The 26276-nt window shown below is 34.5% G+C and overlaps 3 protein-coding genes across 3 annotated transcripts in view; 2 read left to right on the top strand and 1 right to left on the bottom strand.

Moving 5' to 3' along the window:
- Positions 1-2548: 2548 nt before the first annotated feature.
- Positions 2549-10278, top strand: LOC131953572 (spermine oxidase). Its single transcript, XM_059316803.1, has 6 exons — positions 2549-2979; positions 4035-4949; positions 5306-5441; positions 5571-5697; positions 5857-5977; positions 6114-10278. The coding sequence occupies exons 1-6, from the start codon at positions 2775-2777 to the stop codon at positions 6206-6208; spliced, it is 1599 nt and encodes a 532-aa protein (XP_059172786.1). The 5' UTR covers positions 2549-2774; the 3' UTR covers positions 6209-10278.
- Positions 10279-14309: 4031 nt separating this feature from the next.
- On the bottom strand, positions 14310-20306 carry LOC131953563 (DDRGK domain-containing protein 1). The gene is made up of 7 exons (XM_059316791.1): positions 20193-20306; positions 18015-18137; positions 17033-17151; positions 16598-16699; positions 15390-15512; positions 15210-15248; positions 14310-14697 (listed from the first exon to the last, which is right to left on the bottom strand). Exons 1-7 carry the CDS (start codon positions 20287-20289, stop codon positions 14377-14379), a joined length of 924 nt encoding a protein of 307 aa, XP_059172774.1. The 5' UTR covers positions 20290-20306; the 3' UTR covers positions 14310-14376.
- A 1666-nt stretch (positions 20307-21972) lies between these two features.
- LOC131953584 (uncharacterized) overlaps positions 21973-26276 on the top strand; it is a 28439-nt gene continuing 24135 nt past the window's right edge. Inside the window, exon 1 of the mRNA XM_059316819.1 lies at positions 21973-22148. The gene's annotated coding sequence lies outside the window, so the exon portion shown is untranslated. The remainder of the gene's footprint in view (positions 22149-26276) is intronic.

Genomic DNA, 26276 nt, shown 5'->3' with positions numbered 1-26276 from the left:
TTTAAAAATGTGGCAAGGACAAGACATTAAAAAAGGAATGCTAAAGCGAGACAGCGTAAATGTAATAAAACTTTATTTTCAAAGAATGCACAGTTGGAAATTAAAAAAAAACATAAGTACAGTTGTAGTTAAAGAATCAGGTAGGACATTGTGATCAGCACAGAATGAAATTGAACTTTTAAAAAATATCTTGAATTTATTATTCAGCAGAAATACTGTAAAACATGTCTGTATGCAGAGGCGTAGCGGGAGGGGGGGGGTGCGGATCGCACCCGGTGACACCATTTAGGGGGGGTGACACCAAGGCAAAAAATGGAAAAATATATAGAGAAAAATTTGAGTGGGGGGGGGGGTGCTAATCGAAAATTTGAAAGTTTGTCCCCGGGAAGGGTCGCTACGCCTTTGGGGGGGGGGGGGTGACACCATTAAGTGCCGCATCGGGTGACACCCGACCTCGCTACGCCACTGTCTGTATGGAGGGGTCAGTAAAGTGTGCACCATTATCTACTGCTAATAGTAACTCGGCATTAGGTGGCAGCGCATGAGTCTTTGACTGAGTAAGCTACATATTCAAGTCGGGGACACTAAAGCTGGGTCAGAAAAACTGACCAACTCAATCTGTCTTTTAGATCTTCTCATATGAAAAGGATCTTAATTTTTAAAAATATTAACATTACCAAGTAAACACTAGACCAAACTCACACACTTAACGAACAAATAGAAGACCAGACAAAACAAAGTGGCTGGGGGTGTCAGGTAAGGTATCAACCAGTCCGACACACATGCATGCCAGGAGACATGACGTCACTTGTCAAATGTATCTAACGCCTCAGCTCATTACAGTGTGATTAGGTGCAATCTCAATCACGTGCTTTAATTATGGAAAGAGAAAAGAGGGTCGTCAAAAAAAGTTGAAAGTATGTGACGTCTATTTGGAAAATGATGTTTTTGTTTTAAATATTCAGAACTTTATTTTTTTTTTAAATTCAGAATAAAAAAAATTGACATTTAAATTTGAGAACGGAATCAAATTAAAGGTTCGCCCTGCAACTCATCCTGTCTACTTTCTGGAACAGACGGCAGAGTGAAGTCTATTACTCTCTGACACAAATTCATTCATACCATCATCCCCTGGAATCATACAAGACTGGCAGACCCCAGCTTCTCTTGTAAAAATAATGTGATTAATGTATTTGAGACGTCCTTTACCAAGTAAAAAAAAACGTAACCAAATCCCAAGCATTATCAAACAGAGACGAGCTCTGACGTCACTGCTGGCGATTACCCGACAGACGAAATCAGCGATGCCAGTGCAAGGTCAGTATACCCCCAAGCATGGGGCAGATAGCGTTGGTTCCAGACTTCTCTTGTAGGCCTACCACTCGCGTTTCTTTTGTCAGATACATGTGGAAAAAATGCACGTTTATATTCCCGTTTTGAGTCACGTATAAGCCCTCGCGTATTACTTACATTTAAAATTGCTTTACTTAACACACTTTAATAGTATTGAATGGCAATTTAACATAGCTATATATCAAAATTCCTTCACGTCCATTAATATTCGCAACAAGGGGGGGGGGGGGCGACTTTGTTGTATAACGAATTGTGTCATTCAAAAACTAGACAGCTCGTGGCCGTTTATTTCTGTTTTCTCCGGCAGCAAAATATTGTGTCGAGGTTTTCCCCCTTTCGATCAGAATTTCTTCCAAACATCTTTTCATACTCCCCCCCCCCCATCCCGAGAAAAAGTCTGGGAGAAACACTGCTTTTGATGTTGCTGTCGGGGCGTGTGTAGTCTTTAAATTGTGCTGGAATTATAAGATTGGGCTAATTTCATTTTCAATTTATTCAATTTATTCAATAACGGTAACAATAGTAGGCACAGAGGCTTTTAGGGCCGTGGTCAGGTGAAGAAAAATACATTGGACAATTACAAAACTAGCAATATGTTGTTGTCTTGTTATAGTCAGACAGTGTGTTCTCTTTTACTTTAGGATGCTTTAAATGGAAGTTAAAATGATTTAGATTTTCTTTTTAAATAAATAGGCCATATGGCATTTATTATATAGACAGTGCTACAAAGACCAACGCTTATGTGGTTTAGTCCTATTTACACGCGGTGGGGGCGTGGAGGCACACTGTTTTAGCACACTATAATAGTCTTTTTTAGAAAATAAAGATACTAACTTCAATAATATTCATATTATATCTTTAAGAAAGATTTTCAAATAGTCATTGAGTCTAAATATCACAATCGAAATGTGTCTGAGCAGACTATATAACAAATCAATATGGCTGACGTATCCCAGGGATACAATGTATTAAAAAAGAAGAAAGGCATAATCTTCCTCAGATTTTAAAATAAAACCATTTTTATAACGAATATTGTTAAAACCTAGATCATAGCTATTTCAAATGAGTTAAAACTCCTTCTAGTTTTGGCCATTATGACCTTGTTTTAGACCATCGCAGCAATGAAATACTGTCTATTTTTAGCAGCCCTACAGTTAGAATGGAATTACCCAAACAACGCGTGAAGCCACGGACTGTGACGTCAGCATACTGAACATTAATGTAGGCAACTGCGAAGGTTGTGCTGTCAATGTTACACAGTGTTTCGCAAGTGTTCTACTTGAATATGTTAAATTTTGTTGTGAATTGTTACCAGATATGTGATGAGTGTTTATAACAGTTTTCTGTTCTAGGATTTAATTCAGTTGTTAATATACGTGTCTTGAAAAGGATATTTTTTCCTAAAATAATTCGTTTTCTTTATGAGCCGCGAAAGCGTCAGCTGTTTCATAATGGAAGACGGGATTCAAGAGAAGTCGAGAAAACGACAACCAAAAACTGTCATTGTAGGTGGTGGTATAGCTGGATTAGCTGCTGGAAAATTTCTACAACTTGAAGGCTTTAGTGATTTTATTATTCTTGAAGCATCAGATCGGATAGGTGGCAGAATTTGGAGTGTGCCTGTCGGTGAGAAAAAACTTTTTTTTTTAAAATGGAATCTTCTACTTCTAGCCTAGGCCTTAGGGCAGGGCCTAGTACTAGATCTACTATCTAGAATCTAGATCTAGTAGACTCTTGTGAAGTCTAGTGTAGTGTAACATTGTTACTCGCCTAACTAGATCTAGATCTAGATTAGATCTAATAAATAAGGGACTCTTGAGTCTATAGTTCTAGATCTACTTATCAATCTATTATCTAGATTCTAGATCTAATTCTCTAGATCTAGAAAATCTAAAGTCTAAGTCTAAAGTATTCTAGAGAATCTAGATTCTAGATCTAGTCTAGGTCTCGTGGTCTAGATCTAGAATCTAGATCTAGAGATCTAGAATCTAGATCTAGATCTACCTCTAGATCTAGCTGCTAGCTAGAATCTAGCTCTAGAATCTAGAATACTCATTCTAGAGTTCTACTTCTAGAGTAGAGATTCTAGATCTAGAATCTAGATCTAGATCAGATGTTTATGTCCGGATATCTTATAGATTATTAATAGATCTAGAATCTAGATCTAGATTCTTTCAAAAATGAGTGTGTTAGGAACTAAGATTGTTGGTAGTAATCTAAGTTCTGAGTAGGCCTATTGTAATCTTGACAAGTTCTATGGTTAAAAGTAAAGGGTTACTGTTAGGCATATGGTAGATGTAGGACTTGGATTGGTGTTACTGTTAGTGTTAGGGTTAGTGATGATAGAGTTAGCATTGACATTAGCAGGCCATATGTGTATTTTAGCTAGATCTACCTACCAGTAACCTAACACCCCTTTTTAAAAAGAAGATTCTATTATCAGACCCTGGTATAAAAAATCCTTTCCATAGTTATTGTACAAAGTATGCCCACTAAAAATTAAAGTATGGGCTAACTAAAGTAACTAAAGACAAAATGTTATTATATTTCAGTATTCTCTTTAAAAACATACAGTGGGGTGACCATGACAGTTTTATAAATGCTGGCAGCGCAGATTTTTAAATTTTTGTGGGGTTTTGAAAAATATTCTAGGCCTAACAAGTTTTTTAATTTTTTTTTAGATAACAATGGCCGTAAAGCAGAAATGGGTGCTAACTGGATACATGGTGTCAAACACAATCCTATCTACAAACTGGCTGATGAAAATAATCTACTTACAGAAAGAGAGCTTCATTTAAACAGTAAAAATATATATATGACTGAAAATGGTGAAACAATTCATGAGGGTACCGTGAAAAAAGTTGACTTCGCTTATGGTACAATGTTAACATCTTGTGAGGATTATTTTCTATCACATATTCCAATTGATGTAAATGAGAGTCTAGGTGGAGAGCTAGAGCGTATGATTCAGGAGAAGTTGGCAAATACAGCTGGGGAAGAGCGACATAAGCTGGAGCTAGTATATCACCAACGTCGGCTTCTGGAATGTTGTATAAGTGGATGTAACAGTCTAAATGATGTTTCTCTATCTCAATTTGGTTCTTACAAAGAACTTCCAGGCCGCCATCTTGTGATTCCTCGAGGCTTTAGTGCTATACTGGATATTGTCAAAGAAGGAATTCCTGAAGAAAAAATTAAGTTTAACACTCCTGTTCATAAAATCTATTGGGGAGATGTGGCACAAGCCCCTGGTGGAGATCAGTGCCCTGAAGACATGGTTATTGTGGAATGTGAAAATGGTGACATATTTTATGCAGATCATGTGATAGTTACTGTGTCTTTAGGTGTTCTTAAAGCAGCTTGTGATAGGATGTTTACCCCAGCACTTCCCCAAAAAAAGATGGATGCCATTCATCGCTTGGGATTTGGAATAGTGAATAAAGTCATTCTTGTGTTTGATGGGCCTGTACTTGAGAAACCAACTCATCGTATCCATTTGGCTTGGGATCCCTCTGTAAATACATGTGAAAATCTCAGAGAGAGATGGTACAGGAAAATCTATTCTCTAGAAGTTGTACATGACAATGTGCTTGTTGGTAAGTGTTGCAGCTAAGAGATTGTCAACTTTGCTCATGATACTGTGTTTATTAAAAAGTGTAATTTGTTTTAGACCTAATTGACAAAACCCCATCTTTTTCCTTTAGTCTTTAAACAGTCTACATATTAAGACACATATAATAATCTTAATAGCTGCACATTATAGATGTTTTCTGGAGAGATTTACAAGAATGAACTTGCATCTTAATTCAGTTCTAGTATATTAAAAAAAGTTTTCCTGATATATGTTGTAAAACCTATTCACAAATACTGGGCTACATTGTCTATGTGTGATGAAGTAGTAGCATAAAATTGTATGTAAAAAATACTAATCCATATTTAATCTCTGCTATAGGATGGTTGTCTGGAACAGAGGCATTATTCTTGGAGTCTTTAACAGATGATGAAGTAAAAGAAGATATGGACAAAGTGGTTAAAATGTTTGTCCAGTCTATGTCAGACAACATTCCAAATTTAGTTAAAGTTATACGGTGGGTTATTTTAAAAAATTAGTTATCTTTGTAAACATGCATTTTAGATTATTTAGTAAAATAATTAATCTCCTAACAAAGCATAGATATTAGAAAACCAAATTCTCATTAATTCTTTTTTTTTTAAAGCACGTCTTGGGGTAACAATAAATATACCAGAGGATCTTACAGCTATATTGCTGTGGGAGCAACACAGGATGATATTGCTAACCTGAAGTACCCAGTTTCTAAAACACTGCAAGATAATACTAAAAAGGTACTTTTTATCTTAATTTTTTTCTAAATATAGATAGTCATCTGCTTTCAAAACTTTACTGTTGTATGAAACAATTTAACGATGAAAAATTTACAGTAGCTACCTTGCAATTCCTTTTTTTTTTAAATTTGATTATTTACTTCATTTTATCATCAATAGTCTGTAGTTCTGTTTGCTGGTGAGGCAACTCATCCATCTTTCTATTCTACTACCCATGGAGCTCTTTTAACTGGAAATAGAGAAGCTGCTAGAATATGTAAATTCTGGAAGCCTCAAGAAGGTGATCATAACTGTTACAACCATGATTTTCTATGTATTGAATCAAGCTAGTTTGTTCTAGATAGATCCCATATAGGCCCTACCTTTTTAAAATAAATATTATCTTGATTTATTGATCAAACTTCTATCTTTTTCAGCTGCAGATGGCAAATACGCTGATCTTGGTTTAAGTGATGCAGAGAACACAGAGGAGGAAGAGGAATCAGATGACGAAGGGTTGTGCTTTAAGTAATGATGTGTTGCTACTACAGAAAGGACAGCTTTAGGTGATCTAGCAAATGTTAGGACTTAGATCTGGTAGAAATCATTAGACTGGTTCATTGCCCATACTTCATGTTTGGTTTGCATTTTTTTGTGTCTCCATTATAATTCTGTTTGATGAAAATTGAAATAGATATTATTTGCTATTCTTTTTACATTCAAAAATTACATTTAGTGTTATATTTTCAGTTGATGTTTTACACAAATGTATGCATTTTGATATTACTAATTTGCCTTAACCTAGGAATGACTTTAAAAAATATGTATACATGCATAAGTTAAATTAATTTTTGCCTTTTTTAACAATTGTTTTTGTGAAGTATTATGAAAAGAAATTATCATTTTAATGTCCTTACACTGATAGGTTTTTCATTTAAGTAATTTAATAAATACTACAGCTAAACAAATAGTAAACTGTGTAATTTGTCTTTGTCTTCCATCTAATTTATAGTTTCCATTGTTCTACATTAATTTTCTTCAAATTATCTTAATGTTAAGCCAGTTTTTAAAGTTAAAGCATTTTAATTTGGCTTTTATTTTATAAAATTAAATTTGAAAGTAAGTCACTAAAACTGTAAGCTTGAATAAAAACTGTTTTTTAAGAACTAAAAATATTACCATGCTTTGTTTTAATTTAATAAGAAAATGGGAAAAGATGGAAACAAATCAAAATTTAATAAATGAACTGTTTTAAAGATTACAATTGTCTGATTTGATATTGATTTGATTTTATTTACTTGGGAAAAAAACTCTCTTTGAAAACATTTTTATTTGGAAACTATTTCATAAAATTAAATCTCTTCTTGTCTTCCAACTCAACATACCTGTCCAGCTATGTTTATGTTGAAAATAATTTTTTAAGACAATGAGAATATTCCCTGGCCAGTTGGTAAGTTGTAAACATGACTTTTTAATGTGTATCATTTGGCATTGTTCAAATTGCTGAGGATCAAGTTTAATCCTTCAAGCATTAATATAACTTGTGTAGCCTACATGTCTGCAAGTATTGTATGAAACTATTTATGAAGCCAATCTTGACAGGCAGCAACTTACAGTAAAACAAACAGGTTTACTCATTTATTTGCACAAAATGGAAGTTTAAAACTTATTAAACTTTTTATTGTTTGGTGATACTATTTACAAAGGGAACATTTTGATTCAATGTCTTGTGTAATAAGATAGAGAGTAATGTTTATATAAAATTATCCTTTCAGTGTTAAGGACATTTTAAGAGTAGTTTACAGTATTAAAATGGGAAAAATATCTAATGTCAAATAAAATTATAATAAAAACAAAAGTTATAAAAGTACAATTAACAAAGCATTATATTATTAATTTATAGGCACTTTATTTAGCAGGTCTATGATGATTTTGAGTTTAGTTTTATTTTTGTAAAATCAGATACAGAAATGTATACTAAATCAATTTATTCTAAGGTGTTTTGTTTGATTTTTTTTAAAAATCTTGTACACACTTTATACACATTGTAAAACTTACATTCCTCTGATGTCATTGCTTTATTAATAAAACAAAATGTACTAATTGTTTGCATTATGCTACCTTAATTGACATGGGCTTTAGTGTTCCTCCCTGCTCACATTCTGTGATTTAGTAATCAGATACCTTCAGCTATTTAAAATACCTTGGTGACATTTTTTTTTCATTTCATGAAGATGAAAATGAATTTCTTCAACAACAACAAATAAATGTGGAGATTGCTTCATTTTTCCCCTTTCATTAACATTCAATCTCTAAATCGTGATCTCCACCATCACTTATGGTTGATACGTCTCTTATGAAAAGTGTTGCCTAAAGATATCACGTTTTATACATTTGTGATCTGTTTGAATCAGGAGGATGCTATTTTTTTTTTACTGTCCTCACACTTTTATATGCTAAATGATTAGTGTCATAAATTTAAAACCGTAATAAAGGCATTAATTGCATAAAGATTGCATCAATCATTAACAATTTAAAACGTGTTAGTAGAATATTTTTCATTTGAAAGATGAGAAATACATTGTGATGCTATTTTTATCCTATTTGAAAAGTAGTGCTATATGAAGCTTGTTTACATGCTGTACCAGCAGTATTCTACAGAGCACAGGTTCCCAGTCTATGGCACATGACCCATATGAGATCACACTGTAAACTAATAAAATATTCCCTCTAAGGCCATTTTTAAAAAAATTATGGTGTTTAAAATGCCTTTTTCAATGGTATTAGGGTTGTGTGTCACTTGCCTTTTTAAGAGGTCACCACCCAAAAATTGAAACCTGTGCTATTGTAGAGGATTATATGTAATTAATATGTTCAGATGTATTCCTAACTTGATGTGAAACATAAGGAAAAGTAATAAACTGTTTTAATTAATGTTATCAAGGTTTAAGCAAATTAAAAATAAGGTAAGTTTTTTTATCAAATGTTCTAATAGCACAGTAAGAAGTTGTTTTTGTTTCAGAAGTAGTATTGCCTGATCAGATGATTAGATACATCTCAGGGTAACCTTTATGTCTCATGACATGGCAATCACAGGATGGGGGTGAAGGTAGATGGTCTGTGTTTCCTGAGTATCACAATTGTACAAATTGACAAACTTAACTTATTCATATCCTGCAGTTATCAAACATTCATGTATTATATCATTTGATTTATTATTACTATAAAAGCTTTGTTTTTAAGCATATATGTAAGTGTGCTAAAAATTATCTTTATATCTTAAAATATTTATTTGTAGTAAGTAACGCTTTATCTGGACCAGTCTGTGTAATTTAGTATTCACTTTCTACTTCTATTTATTGAGTTTCACAGCAGTTTGCCAACTTTGTTATAAATATTTGCTTTGTAATGACAGAGTTGCTACTAAGATTAACTTTTTTTTAAACCTGGCATTTTAAAATTGTACTGTAATTATATGCTCAAATATTTGTATCCCAATTCTGTAAACATTGTTACCTTTGTTCAGGAACTTTCCATTCCAATGCTTCCCAGTAACATCCATTGAACTCATTCTTGCTTTATTCATTCTGATAAAATTAATCAGCCCTTTACAAATTATAGCCAGAAAACACTTGCTTAGTAACAGACACAGATTTAATTTAAAAAAAACAAATTAGCTTCTGGTAAAATAAATGTAAGGTAATTATTTTCTGTAGTGCACTTGTAAGCTTATATTTGTACTAACATTCTTCAATGAATAGAGCCAAACTATCATTAGTTGGTGCTTTGTAGTCATCATTAGATCTTTTTGACATTAGTCAGATGATCTCCAATAACACACCTACATGTGTTTCACTTGTAGCCTAGTACCCAGAATAACTTTGTTACTAACACCATTACTAACTGATTTCTCCACATTGGATTTCATTTGACTAATGCTAATTTTAAAATAATTATTTAGATAGTTATTTGATGATGTAATTAGTGGCCATTCACTATTGCTTGTTTGGTTTTGAACCAGAAACCAATGTTTTCATTACTTAGTTCATCATTAAAGAAGAAGAGAAGTATTAAGTCATTCATGATATATAATCATAGATAATTGCAAGTTTAAAATTGTTTACCCAATTGTTTAAATTTATATTTTTGTTTTTAGTATTACTGTCTAAGCTTTAGTACAAGTATGTTTTCATTTTCATTAAGATGAACATTTTCATGTAATCAAATCCATTTTTGTTTCAAATAGGTTTAGTTGGCATGTAAATATTGTATTAATTTGAATGATTTTTTTCTCCTGGATATTTGTGTTAAAAATCTTAGTGGCAATATCTTCTACACCACAACTAACTTATTTATGTAATATCATGTGTACATCATCATTGTTTTGCTTGGAAGCTGCTTTGACTGTGAGATACCAATAGAGGTGCCCTGAAATAACAAGTTTAATGCCTTAGCACATATTTACCTGGGTTCTCTTTGTTTACAGGTATGCTAGGAATGTAAGTCAAACAGAAAGTAGTTGTCAGTTTTTTCTCATCGTTTCAGTAGTCATTTTCTTTGTCTGCATGTAAGAAAGTGAATAAACCAATACTTACTCAAAGTTTCTATTGTTTTTTTTTTCTTTTATTAAATAGCCTGCCTTTACAAAACAAAAACAAAAACAAAAAAAACCTCTTTCACCTACAATTTACTCAAAAATATCCTCCCCCCCCCCCATTAACATCACTCTAGATCTAAAACTTAAAAACATTTGTACTTGAGGGAGAGGAAACAGTTGTTTGGCTTGAATATCTCGAGTGGAGATCCATGTTTAATGCACATTGGTATTTTTACTCAACATTGCCTCAAATAATATTTACCACTATGTTTATATGGGTAGAATGGAGTAAGTTTGATGTTAGACACCTGCTAATTTATTTTTAAACTAGGCGAATAGAACATACTTGGTAAAACACCCATGACGGCCCAAAGAGGCAAGAAACTGCAGAAAAGTTGAGCAGCTGCAAGTGTCTTTGAGAAAACAGCTAGATATGAACAATTCGGTACAACGAAATACCAATGCCTTGAAGTTGAAGAGGGGCAAAAAAATACATGGGAGTTGGGCATATAAGAATCTGAATGGCCCGGTTGACGTGTAAAAAAATGTATCAGTTACAAGACGGGGAAAATGGGGCTCATGAACCAGGCTGCTTGAACTGGGCACAAGAGGAATGTGTGCCTGCTCCAGGGTTTCTTTCATTTTTTTCTGATAAGGGCACTTAAAATCCCCCACCAAAAAAAGTACGTATTACCTGTCTTCATGGATAAAGTAATGCCTTTAAGTGTGTGTATCTATATATAATGCGCTATGCTGGTCATATAGCCAGTATGTTAAAATAATATTAAAATGTATCTACTAGCAGTCACGTAGTCTATACCCCCCACCCCCCTTTATCTTCCGAGTGTTACATCCTTCAGTTTAAGTTATCTCCCCCTTCTTTTCTCTTGCCTGCCCCTTTTCAACAGTCTGGAACTGTTCCTAGCAGGAATCATTAGCTAATACTGTCGACCTGATCAATTGTGACAAGCCCGGATCGTTTGAGTTCAAGTTTCCTAACCATTGTCAACAGGTTTTTAAAATTTGGGTGGGATTTTGACCCCATGGTAAGGTCAGATAAGGCAGAACCTCGAGAACGCTTATTGCCCTACATAATATAGATACTTCCTTTTTAATAAAAACTAAAAAACTAATTCATAGAACGGGGTACGTTGTAATTGACTTCACAGTTTTAATTGATTTCAACCCCAAACCAGTAGCGTAGCGGGGGGGGGGGGACATATGTCCCCGGGCGCCGACCTTAGGGGGCGCCAAAATGGGTTGGAAAAATAAATTGAAAGGTTGAGGGGAGTGCAAATCGAAAGCTTGAGGGGGGGGGGGGGTGTGCAAATGGAAATTTCGAGGGGGGGGGTGCAAATCGAAAGTTTAAGGGAGGGGGTGCTAATCGAAATCTTGAGGGTGGGGGGGGGGGGGGTGCAAATGGAAAAGTTTGACCCCGGGTGCCGGGAAGGGTCGCTACGCCTCTGCCCCAAACTCTTCTCATCATCACAAAAAGCTAGACTAAAATTCCAGAATTTAATATACTTGTTGATATTTTTATTTCTGGGGGAAAAAAATTATTGTATGTCTATTCTACGTCACTTCTTCATAATCCTTCCATCCTGTCACCATATCCCACGGCCACCGAAGTCAGGCATCCACTCTATAGCCCGTGACGTCATTTGTAAACAACTGAGAGTACCGAGTGTTCCTCTGCTGTAATACAATAAGCTTTTAAAATAAAAATAAAGGTTATAAAAATCATGATTTAGTGCTGACGTACAAATACGAGACGGATAAAAGCAAACCCTGATAATAAAAGTGTGGGTCTTATAGAACCTAATAATGGTATTAAATGGATTAGTGTTTCATCACACTACAGAAGTTTCTGTGCATTAACCTACAATCTACGCTAGGTGGATTAAGGCGACCAGCAGCCAATGAGATTACGCTCATTATAAAACAAAATGGGACCACCTCACGCACACAGCTTTATTTAATATTTCCATTGTTCACTAGCCCTCATAATGAAAGCTGTTGTACAATAGAAATATTATACATAATGTATACATAACAATACAAGCAGAATCATAAAAATTTACTAAAATAATAACAGTTTTGGCCAACTTTTCCTTTTTCGTCTAAATCTAGATCTACTTTCTAGTTTTACTCCCGTTTCACCTAAATCCACTTTCTAGGTTGGCTACTCTAATCTATATCCAGTGTTTCTTCCAGACTTTTTTCTCCTGGGGGGGGGGGGGGGGTGGCACTTGAAATTTTCGGGGGGGGGGGAGCGGTAGACTTTCTTCGGGGGTTTATATATATATATATATATATATATATATATATATATATATATATATATATATATATATATATATATATATATATATATTATATAAACTTCATTTCGTTCGGGGGGGGGGGGGGGGGGGGCAGTAAATTTTTTTCGGGGGAGATTCGCCCAGAGTTTCTTCCAGGCATCTCTTTTTACCGCCCCCCCCCCCCCCCCCCCCCGAACGAAATGAAATTTATATATTTTATATAGAAAATATATACTTTTAACAGTGACCGCCCCCCCCCCCCCCGAAGAAAGTCTACCGCCCCCCCCCCCCCCCGAAAATTTCAAGTGCTCCCCCCCCCCCCCCCCCCCCCCGGAGAAAAAAGTCTGGAAGAAACACTGGATTCGCCCCCCCCCCCCTCGAAGAGATGCCTGGAAGAAACTCTGTCTATATATAGATCTAGATCGTCTTGATGCTTATGATTTCAAAATCCTGTTACAACGACAGTGATTAATACGGCTTTCTTCTACTACTAAAATTAACTGGATTGATAACGCTTCCACCTCTTTAACACATTCATTATTACACACGTTCTAAATTTTGGCTCGTTAATCTAGGATTTCCCCCGATATTCTGGCACCATTTTAATGCGGTAATTTTTTTTTTCACAGCAAGTTTTTTGCGTAATTTCCACAGCCCTCGTGTGAATTTACCCCGTGCTGACAAACGTATATTCTAAGGCTTGTTCCACGGTTTGCTTCATTGCTGGTGTTGGCACAAAAACGCACTGTTTGTCTTCGCTTGACAACTATGCTGTCTGGCTCTAGGCTATAATTATGGAATACGAAACAAGACGAGGTAGATTTACTATAGCCGCGTTGGGGACGTTCTGAAGTTTACAGAGGTACAGACGTGGGTTTGTTTACATTGTGTAAAGTAAGGATCCCATACAGTGGGTTGTGTAAAGTGTGCCAGTTAAAGATAAACTAGACTAACACTTGGTGTATCAACTTATTTAAATATAGAAAAAAGGTTATACACAACAATTTCTTTCAGGCATCTGCTCGGTGGGCATTGCCCCCCCCCCCCCCCCCCCTTACCCGAACGAAATAGAAAAATATATAATTTATATAGAAAATGAATTGGTACTTTATCCAGTGTCCAACCACCGATATAGGAATTTGAGTATATTTTCAACCACATGCTTCACTTAAACTAATACAAAAACATTAGCAAATGATTGTATTAATTTTTATAGCCCTTAACTCTGCTGAATATGATGACACCTAATGCTCATATTATAGGAGATTAGAAGGACATTTATTAAACTTTACCTATTAGTAGTATGTTAATAGATAATCCACTGTATCTTTATCAATGTTAATGCACACCATAGAAGGTTGATCACATATCCAACCAAATATTCACCTAATTGCTTTACATTTATGTAAAAGGAAGTTGAAAGAATATCTAACCAGTTTCACCTATTAGCTTTATGACTTACCAAATGTTCACCTATTAGCTTTATGACTTACCAAATGTTCACTTATTAGCTTTATGACTTACCAAATGTTCACCCATTTGCTTTATGTCAATCACCATCGCTTGGTGTTACTAACACCAAGAACAGCTAACAAAAAGACACTAGGAGATATAAAATTTTCTAATTCGCTATTTTATGACTGCCCTTAGCTTACAGTTATAAAACATTTTTCAAAGTATTTTAATCTGTATTTGTATGTATAAATTAAAAAAAAAAAGAAAAACAAACATACTTTATATATATAAATAAATTTAATGACTATAATCCCAATAATATACAAGCAAAACATAAACAAAAAGCTACGCAGTTATCTCTTCTGTTGCAACAAAGTCTTCCACCTCTGCTGCTATTTTCTTGGCTAAAGATGAGGTATCTGGGTCAAGGTTTATCAACCTGTTGCTGGATGCTGCAAGGTCACAGATAGACACACGACCATTTTGGCGAATATAGCGAGCAACTGCTTCCAACTCCTCCATGGTGATGTAAATAAATTTGCCCCTGTCATCAATGACACCGGTCAAACGACCTTCAGCCTGTAGATCTTGGACTCTCTGAATGACGTCCTGAACCTTGAGTTTAAAATGGCCAGCTAAATCCTCTAACATCACTACTTTGGTTTCCTGCCATGCACAACATAAAACAAGCATAATTATTCAAACATAAATAATTTTCACAAAAAAGATTATTGGTAAATCTACTTCCAGTAATTATTCAAATGTTTAAGTTTGCATACAAAGGACTTTTTTTTCATCAAGGGCGACAACTTAGTTAATTTTAAGTTTTAGAAATGACCTTTTGAGTTATCTCCACTATATTTTATATTCAAAATTTCAAATGTTAAAATTTATGAAGTGACTAATCAGAAAAATCTTCTGACCACAGTGATTACTATTAAAAGTCTCAAATTACCCATAATAGTATTAATAGCTGGGCATTGGGATAAAATTACCCTTTTATTCTTATTCTTCTGACAACATTAAGAACACGTTTAGATGACAAGAAAAATCAGGTCATTGTAGTGTTAAGCGCATCTTCTTCTGGCTAGAATTGGCTTAAAATTTAAACTTTTTAAAAAACAAAACAAAAATTCAGTATATAATATTACAATATTTATATAATAAATATTACTTACTTTAATATAATTTATAAACTGACCCAGTAATGACTCACTCTGTTAAAAAAAGGAGAAATGCATGGTGATAGAAAAGTAATAAATATAGAAATAAATGTAACAATTATTTCACAGTAAGAAAATTAAATGAAGATGCTTTTTATCAAAGTATGATGTGCTGTTACTATAAAATATACATACATTGAGATCAGCTTCAGTTTCTCCTAGACCTTCTTCATCAACTGAGAAAAAGGCTTTCATCTTGAGATATTCTTCATGCTCTCTTTGTTCCTGTTCTTCTTTCTTTTTTCTTTCCTCTTCTTCCTAAAGGAAAAAATTACGATACACAGAAATATTTACAAATAATGAATACTTATGTAATATTTTTATCAGTAGAAGTAGAATTACAGTAAAAGCACTGAAGAATTTTATTGAATTGAAAGTAACTAATAATTCTGATCACTACTTCATAAACCACAGGTCTTCACGTATTCTGTTCATGGAATTTCCCCCATACATCAGTTTAACCATTTAAAATGATTGTAGAGTCATTATCTAAGCAGTAGACCTGACATTAACATAAATCACTTTTATTAACAATATTAGCATGCTCTAAGAGATAAAATATGAATAAAAACCTTATAACTACAAGCTTTAACTGCACTTAAAATAAGAAAATAAATAATTTTTAAAAACAAAAAGTGCTGGATCAAACATATTACTATGGTCTATTTACTAATTTTTAATGTATCCGAAATCTTGCTATTAAAAAAGAGTTAGTATTTGTTTTGCTTGTTACGTGGTAGTAGCTAGAAATTACAAACATGAAATAGTAAGGCAAAATTTAAATTTTACAAACAATCAGTTTCAGATGTATTCTTAACAAGCTGATAACCATTAATTAAGTTGACACCCATCTTTATTTTTGTTTAAACTTTGATCAGTAGTTCGCTTATAATAATAATATACACATATTTTATACCTCTTATTAGTGTTCAACACATTGTCAAGATTTGAAATGACATTTCTTAAAACCATTTCACATGATTGCTGTCACCTATCTTACTCCTTTGTTTTAGTATAAGTAAGGTATTATTTTAATTGATTTGTAGTTATTAATTTAATAGCTAATTATTTGGAGAATTCTTATTTTGACAGAGTTCTAAAAATTAGGTCAAAATTTAGTTACAAAATCTGAGCATAAACCTACCCACCCAAAATCTGACCCAAGTAAAAGCTTGAAAAAAGAATCAACTGAACTGACATAATTTTTGTAACTGCAAATTACTGATAATTAATTACATTATTTAGTTTTCTAAGTTATCACAAATATAAAACCTTCTTAACTAAAAAGTATATAATCTGTTAAATTAAAGGTAAAACTCAGAGAATAGTTCTTGCTTACTCACTTTTATTGCAGCTTCTTGTTTTTCAAGCTCCTCTCTTTGTTTTCTTTGCAACTCCAGCTCTTTTTCTCTTTTCTTCTTCTCTTCTCTGTCTCTTTCCTCTTGCTAGTAGAATACAATTTTATAAATACATTCACAAATCATTAAAAATTCAGCGTTATATAGAAGCTAATAGCAATACTGGAGCATACAAAATACTTAATTATTTTTTTTAGGCTTTAGGATTACAGTATTAAAATAAAAAATAAACATTTACAAACTTCAAAGTAGTGTCCACTAAAGTATAGTAAATTAGTTTTATCCAGGAAATCTCGAGAAAGCTTTTTAGTCAAACAAAATTTTATTAAAATATTTATCTCATACTTAAACAGATTATTAATAATAAATAGGTTTTACTGTTAAAGTTAATGGAAATGTGACAACAACAGAATGTATTACTTCTCTCATTGCTTTCCTCTCAGCTTTTTCTTGTAGTTTTTTCATCTTTTTAGCTCCAATTTTTTCTTCTGGCTTTGAAACATCAACTTCTGGTATGTCATCCTCATCATCATCATCATCTAACATTTATATCAAAATTATGAAAACAGAATTAGACAAGTTTTATAAAATATTACAGATGGAAAACAATATAGGGCATTTATTTATTTTTATGTTATGAGATTGTATTTAAATATCCCAAAAGGATATTTGGAAAATCTCAAGTCAACCACTGTTTGGGAAACAAACTTTTATAATAACTGGTGAAAGGAAGCTGCACAGTGTCATACAAAGATGCAAAAGGGAATTTTTAATTTTGACCAGTGTCATCATTTTGTATTTGTATCAATTATTTTATAAGATACCATTTGACTGTCTCTTTCTTCCTACAACATTCTCATTGCAAATCCTCACAGCAACTGTCGTAATTCAATGTCCACAAATTACCAGAACATTTTGGCCATACATAAATGCATCACTGTTATTCTCTGACATTCAGCACTCAGAAAAGGATCCCAATCTTTAGCTTTTGTTCATTGGTTTCCTTATCATGCAGTAATATTATCCTCTTGTGACATAAGCTGTGTTTAGTCAACTAATCGAAAGCAATACCCATTAGCTTTCCTGTTCTTCTGTTTGGCCATGTAAAAAAGTATGCTTCTAACTGTTTTGTTGAAAACACAGCCATTACGGTATAAGCTACTTTTTCCAGTAGTCATTTTATTTCAGAGGCATTAGAAACATAATTTAGTTAGATGATCTTGTTACACCTTCACAGACTTGTATTCCATATCAGTAGCATGCTGCCAGTGAACTCTGGCACTAGGCTAGTGCCTAGGAGTCTCAAGTAATACAACATAAAGTTTGACAACTTGGTATGTGATGTTGTGGCAAAGTGAAGAGCATGACATTTATATCATTACTTGAGGGTTTGGAACCCTACCTGAAGCATCATCAACTGCCATCCTGTTCCTTCTGACTCTTCTTCGCATACCGGGTGGACCATTCCTAGCAGGGGGAATGCCAACAGGAGCAACAACTCTTGGTTTATCTGTACTAGGTGGAGCTGAGAAAACAACATTTAATATCTTCATTTCTTATTTTACATTAGAAAAGACAACCACGTTTACCAACAATTGACACACAAATAGAAAATTAATCCTCAAGAAAAACTGCTCTTATTTCTTTTTAAAGGCAGAAGTTGTTTTTGTTCGAGATCGTCGGTGGTCACATCCACCTCTCCCTTCATAAACCAAGCAAATTGTAAAACAGGCATTTTTTTAAGTTCATTTTAAGTTTACACAAGCTTATAGAACTATAGCTTTACTACGCTTAGCTGAAAAAAAAACTTGGCCTAATGCTACTATAGAAGAGAAAAAATTAAGTAGGATTTATTTTACAGTTTGAAAAAAGTTGATCTATCATTTGAACTCTGAACTAATACTGTATAGTCTTTACAAGGTCTAGATTTAGATTTCAATTTCTATCAGATCTATTTTTAGTTTTGGATATTATCACCATTATGAGTATCTATTTTTCAATTAATCATGTAACGTCTTAATTAAATTGTATGTAGGCCTAGAGTTTATAACAAATAAGTAAGTAAAGTAAAGTTTCCCTTTCAAACCTGACGGTCTATGGGGCAAGTAAAGTAGAGTTCACTTGTTTCTGTGACCTCGGCATATGAAGAGATAGTGTGGTCTACTGACTTGAACTCGGATTCAAACTCGAGAAAAATGGGTTAGCAGTCCAGCTCTCTACCGCTAGACCACTCCGTCCCACTTATAACAAATAGGCCTATGTCTAATATTTCCTTAAAAAAAAATGAATAGGTCTATAAAATAAAATTTTATTACTAACAAGATGTTTTGGTTTTTTTTGGCATGTAAAATAGCCAGTGTCGTAATTGCCATAACAGGGCATAACATCATCATGCTAAGAATAGAGAACAAAAACCATGGCAATGTTCAATGTAACTTTTTTGATGACGAAAAAAAGTTTAGGTAATCAAGTAGGCTAATCTAATTAATTAGTAATTAGGGGCCTAGGTATAACTAGGACTAGATCTAGGTCTACTAACTAGGTAGGCTAACTTTGATTTTTTTTAAATTTTCCCAGCCCCTGAGTAAACTAGACAATTAAATTAATAAATTTGGTCCCAAATTAACATGTAAGCGACATATGTCATATATCTAGGCCTCTTCATGATGATTTGAATCTTTAACTTGAAGATGAAGATGAAAAATAATGAAAATTGTCTAAATTGATGAATTGATGATAATCGTGTATTTCGACTGCGTTGCGATAACTGTTAAGGCTTAATAATGGGTAAAACTTCATTTTAGCGTATCTTATTCCCCGCTTGACGTTCACCTCCAGTTGAGCGTATTTTATTGTAAACACAACCGAAACATACAAAAACGTTAGGAAAACACTAAACACAGATCTACTTTTTTTTTATGAATGCGATTTTTTATTAGAAAAGGTAAAAAAGACATAAAAAAGCATTAGAACTGTTCCAATTAAACATCGTGTGATCGTCAGCGGGAGAAAAATCCTTACACGGTTGCAGGTTCACCGTGAGTTCACATTGACTTTAATTATCAGCATGCGCAGCAGCATACGTCATAGCTCCAGCAATAGCTGCTTGAAATTGTGTTGGCCTCAGTTTTGGGGTCATTGTAAGTTCATTAATGTTTATTTATAGTATCATGCCTGGGAGATACTTGTAACAATACAAACTTAACCGCCTTTGCAATTGTGAGTTACGTTTACGTATTTCACCCATTGCCATGAAAATTCTGACACACGAACATTGCACATTCAATGTTCTAAATTTGGATTTTTCTCTACTTTTAACAAAAGTAAATTATCAAAATCTTTGACAAAGTCAGTCTCTTTGTTTTTTTTATTCATTTGTTAAAACAAAAATACAATACATAATACAAATAATAAATCGTGTTTTCCTAATGTTTTGGTGTGTTTCGGTTGTTATAATAAAATACGCTCAACTGGAGGTAAACAAGAAGCGGAGAATAAAATACGCTAAAATGGAGTTTTACCTTAATAATGTAATAATTGGAATAGTCTTATAATATTACATTAGTGAACAAACACCTACTTGATCTAAATTTATTTATTAAGGTTACTACAAGTATGATAAACACAATGGCAAAAGCAGTTACAGCATATGCTGTAAAAGGATCAACGGGAGCCATTTTGACGTTTAATCTATAAGAATAGTCTCCCTTGATATAAAAGTTATTTAAAAAATCTATGAAAATATTACCGAAAAAAACTAATAGTTTTTATTTTGTCTAATAATGTCTTGAATATTTTATATCAAACGAGCCGACCCGCAGCGTATCATACGCCGCTATTTAGTTGTTTTATTTTCTACTTTTCAGTAATTCATAATTTGTAAATTCGACAGTACCAATGCTGCCACTGAAAATATTTGCTTTAAAACACTAACCCCCACCCCCTCTTTCCCCTAACCCCGACCCTACACCCCCCCCCCCAGTGAAAGCAGCCTCCTCTTAGTTATTTCTTCGTTACCTCCTGTAAGTTTAAAATCGAACTAAATTATCTGCCCCTAATAGAAACCCGGCTATACAGCTCTACGATTTGTAAACATTTAGCTTTGTAAACATTTAGCGTGACCACAGCTCACCAGACAATGTGGGGGTGGGGTGGGGTGGTAGTGATAGTGATAGGGAGAAAGAGAGGGGACTGCAAGGAGGCGCTTGCAGCTTGTTTTCTAACGGCTCCCAGAAGAGAATTATATATATAGATTGAGAGCTTGGGTTTAAAATCTATATATTTTGCCAGAAAACAATAATAAGGACCAAAGCAACGGTTTTCGTGCTTGGACAAGGATGCGAGATCATTCACCCTGGTGATTCGGGGTGCGGAAAAGTTAGGTTTTCAACGAAGTTTTTAGCGCAATTTCCATTCTGGAGAATTGCGATTATTAACTCGTCATTTCTGGGAATGGATGGATGGATGGATATCCGCAGCTTTAGGCAAAAATTTATTGATTTTTCTCAATTTTTCCTGATTTTTTTTTTCAATTTTGTTGTCGGGTCAATACACTCAATATAGATCTAAATCTAATTGAAGTATATTTACATTTGTGTTTTTTATATGCAGTAATATTTGGCCCTAACATGTAATAACTGGAATGGTCTTTCAATATTACCATTGTGAACAAAAAAAACCTGCTTGATCTAAATTTATTTATTGAGTGCACCGTCGCAGAGATTGAACGCAGGGAACAGTGTCAGTAGAACGTGAGATCCGGTGTGATACAGTGCATGGACGTGTGCTATTGTAGATCTGTTAATTTACGTGTTATTCTTTGAATGGTGATTATTAATCAAGAAATAAAGTGTTGTGATCTCGAACCTACAGTCAGAGTGTAATACTTTAAATGAGTTGTATATCTCAGAGCCAAATAAGGTGTTCTAAGTTTAGCGGCTCAATTCTAGGCTTTAACGAATACAAGAGAAGTGGTGACACACCTTTGTCGCATTTTGGGTGCAGTGAGAAGGGGTTGAACACAACCCAAAAGAGAACGTCACACGTCTATACATATATATATATATATATATATATATATATATATATATATATATATATATATATATATATATATATATTAGCATGCATGATATAATATCATTATATGGATTTAAACTAGCTAGACTTCAACACTAGCATGCATGATTTTTGTCAAAACCAAACTAATGAGAATTGAGATAATATTTGGCAGCGAGCGTCTGAATGAGGGACTGTCACGACAGTCAACCGCTCTCATCGCCATGGTGCCGCCACACGCGCTGACCGCCTCGGTTCTGGTACCACCAGAGTTTCTGCCAACTCCCAGGCTAGTTCAGCGCGAATGGAAATACCAGTGGACGCGGGCTTGTGTTTTTATAAGCTAACTCAGTTTTTATTCTAAATATCTTTAATTAAATCAAGGATAATCAAGTTTTCGTAGACTTCACTAAAGTGGTTTGTTTTGTCACTTAGCCGGTGTACGTCACATTCAGGACATCAGGCATAAAGAACAGGGGTGAGATTTTTATTCGAAAATACTTAATTGTGTATATAATTTAGTAAAAAGTATTTATTTAAAAGCCTTTTATTTCTGTGTATTTCTGTGAAGAGTGTTCAATTCATGATCTATATGTCTAATATAATGCATAAGTGTGTGTGACATGCATTGAAAAAAGTACTGTTAATTTTACTATCTAGATCGAATTACATTTTTTAACACTTCTCATTGTTTTTATTGGGCTTGTAACGTGTTGTTTTTTTCTCTTAGAGCGGGATATAGTCTAGACATGTATGCACTAGATTTGTTGTGTTTATAAACTGTTGAACTGAATTGGGATATCTTATTAGCTTTCACTTTTACTTATTAGTTACTTATATGTGTGAAGACTCCCCAATCAAAACTGGAATCGTTCGCTGCAAGTTTTTTTAGCTAAGGGTATATATATATATATATATATATATATATATATATATATATATATATATATATATATATATATATATATATATATATATATATATATATATATATATACAGCGCTGCACATTTTTAGAAAATATAGTCTTTCCAGCTGTACACATATAAAAGTAAATATGCTACTTGATTGTCCTCGAATGCGAGACAGTTTGGTCTCAATTTGGCTACAAAAAGCCAATTAGTGGTCTTACTTTTCTTCCGTTTTTGATGCTGTAGTAGAAGGGGTCATTCATTTATGTCGTACACGTAAGTAAAACTTGTGTACTCTTGCCCTTCCGTTTCCACAAGTCCACTTAGGACAACCCTCTCCCATAGGATATTTATGTGCAGAGTTTCTCTTGTTGGGGGTGGGGGTGCAGGGTCTGCCCCCCCCCCCCCCTTCCCGATGAAAAAGTCTACCCCCCCCCCCGAACGCAATGAAATTTATATAGAAAATATATACTTTAAACAGTGTCGTCGTCCCCCGAAGAAAGTCTACCCCCCCCCCCCCCCCCCGAAAATTTCAAGTGCCCCCCCCCCCCCCGAAATAAAAGTCTGGAAGAAACATTGTTTATGTTCATACAAAGTTCAATTCAGTAGACCGACCATGTTTCCACCAGGATATCAAAACTAATCATCTGATTAAAACAAGACACGGGCTATCAAAACTAATCATCTGTCATAAACAAGACCTAGCCTATCACACCTATCCTATATTTGCTGTCAAGTAACCGCTCTAAGTTACAACAACGTGACAACACGTGATTAAATGCGTCCTGCTTTATGTGAAAATATCTTCAAAATTGATTTCTTATAACGCTGTATATCAAACTGGCGTGATGGCATATTTTTCAAAAATCTTTCCCAAGTTGATATGGGGGTGTTATAGACTTTAAACCCTTAATATTTCACAGATGGGGGTGTTGTAGACCAAGGGATAGAGTTAAACCCTTGATATATCATACAGTGGGGTGTTGTAGACCAAGGGGTAGAGTTAAACCCTTGATATATCATACAGTGGGGTGTTGTAGACCAAGGGGTAGAGTTAAACCCTTGATATATTATACAGTGGGGTGTTGTAGACCTAGGGGTAGAGTTAAACCCTTGATATATCATACAGTGGGGTGTTGTAGACCTAGGGGTAGAGTTAAACCCTTGATATATCATACAGTGGGGTGTTGTAGACCAGGGGTAGAGTTAAACCCTTGATATATCATACAGTGGGGTGTTGTAGACCAAGGGGTAGAGTTAAACCCTTGATATATTATACAGTGGGATGTTGTAGACCTAGGGGTAGAGTTAAACCCTTGATATATCATACAGTGGGGTGTTGTAGACCTAGGGGTAGAGTTAAACCCTTGATATATCATACAGTGGGGTGTCGTAGACCTAGGGGTAGAGTTAAACCCTTGATATATCATACAGTGGGGTGTTGTAGACCAAGAAGTAGAGTTAAACCCTTGATATATCATACATTGAGGTGTTGTAGACCTAGGGGTAGAGTTAAACCCTTGATATATCATACAGTCCTGTATTGTCCCTGAATGAACTGACATTAGGGGTAGAGTTAAACCCTTGATATATCATACAGTGGGGTGTTGTAGACCAAGAAGTAGAGTTAAACCCTTGATATATCATACATTGAGGTGTTGTAGACCTACGGGTAGAGTTAAACCCTTGATATATCATACAGTCCTGTATTGTCCCTGAATGAACTGACATTAGGGGTAGAGTTAAACCCTTGATATATCATACAGTGGGGTGTTGTAGACCTAGGGGTGGAGTTAAACCCTTGATATATCATACAGTGGGGTGTTGTAGATCTAGGGGTAGAGTTAAACCCTTGATATATCACACAGTGGGGTGTTGTAGACCAAGGGGTAGAGTTAAACCCTTGATATTGTATTGTCGTATAGCCCCTGAAGGAACTGACATTATTGATTTCAGATTGGCAAAAGCATCGGGTCGCCCAGTGAATAATTAATTTAAGTCTGTTGTGCAGTTGTCGCATGGGGTGATATGAACTACACAATTAAGGAAAAATATTGATCTTAACTATTTTTTTGTGTAGACTGTCGTGAATAAAAAATGTGAATAGAAAATGTGAATAAATAATGTGTAAAAAAAATTCGCTGTTGGGTGATGTCTGTCGATGGTTCTTCCGTTGAATGTTTTAATCGATAAAAAACGTAACGGCGCAGAAGTTTAAGCTTTTAAGAAGTCAAGGTCACTGGTTATTCTCGGGGGATATTTTTTTTTTCTTCAAATCGAATCAAAATGGCGGAGATGTCATTCAAACTTCAGCGAGAATCGTTGTGACAAACGTTCAGACGTCAGTCAAGAAGGTCAGACAGACGTTAAAAAGTCAGGAGTCGCTCTAACATAGGTTAAAAAGACAGGAGTCGCTCACACAGACGTTAAAAAGTCAGGAGTCGCTCACACAGACTTTAAATAGACAGGAGTCGCTCACACAGACTTTAAATAGACAGGAGTCGCTCACACAGACGTTAAAAAGTCAGTCACGAGTCGCTCACACAGACTTAAAAAGTCAGTCACGAGTCGCTCACACAGACTTAAAAAGTCAGTCACGAGTCGCTCACACAGACGTAAAAAGTCAGTCACGAGTCGCTCACACAGACTTTAAATAGACAGGAGTCGCTCACACAGACGTTAAAAGGACAGGAATAACTCACACAGACGTTAAAAGGACAGGAATACTCACACAGACGTTAAAACGACAGGAATAACTCACAAAGACGTTAAAAAGACAGGAATCACTCACACAGACGTTAAAACGACAGGAATAACTCACACAGACGTTAAAAAGACAGGAATAACTCACACAGACGTTAAAAGACAGCAAGACAAAAAAAGACACAAACAAAATCCGCTGTCAGAAAACCCCATTTAATTTCTCAGTCCGCGTAATTCTTTCTTAATTAGACATCTTCATTAGTGACGTAATCAAATTGAATAATTAAATCCTCTTTTCACCTATAAATCTCACACGATTTACATGGTCAGTAGAGATATTTAGAAGCTATAACTAGTTAGATAGGTCTATAGATTGCAGACAGATCTCCAGGCTGCGATCCTTACATTTTTACTTTCTCGTATATACAGAGTATGGAGAAAATATTGTAATCGTGCAAAAAAAAAAAATCTAGATTTTTGCAAATCTCGACGTTTTACACCATCATGAGTCGGAAAAACATAATTTTGCAATCGTGTCCGTATGTCTCTGTGTGTATGTGTGTGTGTATGTATGTCTGTCTGTAAACACGATAACTTGAGTACCGCTACTCAAGTTGATGAAATTTCAGATATAAGTATTATATCAAATTTGTAGATCCGTATCGACTTTTCAGCGATTTCCGATAACCGGAAGTGGAACTTTATCTACTTTCAATTTTTCAAAAGCTTATAACTTGAGTACTATTTCAGAGAGATACATGAAGTTTCACATATAAGTAAAAGATCTAATTCTCTACCTTCTGTCCAATTTTGAGTAACTTCCTTGACCGGAAGTAGTAATTTATGCTATTTCTGATTTCTCAAAAAACGCATGTGAAATTTACAAAGTACTATTAATTTTCCGCACTATTATAAACATTTTTATTTGACGTTCACTTAGTGTGCATTTCTTTTTCTACGAGAGTCTGCCATCACCCGTAGTGTTATACAAGA

The sequence above is a fragment of the Physella acuta genome, unplaced genomic scaffold, assembly GCF_028476545.2.
Source record: "Physella acuta isolate Inbredline_101_S28 unplaced genomic scaffold, ASM2847654v3 ptg000931l, whole genome shotgun sequence".
NCBI classification, from domain to species: Eukaryota; Metazoa; Mollusca; class Gastropoda; family Physidae; genus Physella; species Physella acuta.
Note: the sequence above shows the minus strand (reverse complement) of the source record. Positions and strands in the feature narration are given on the sequence as shown.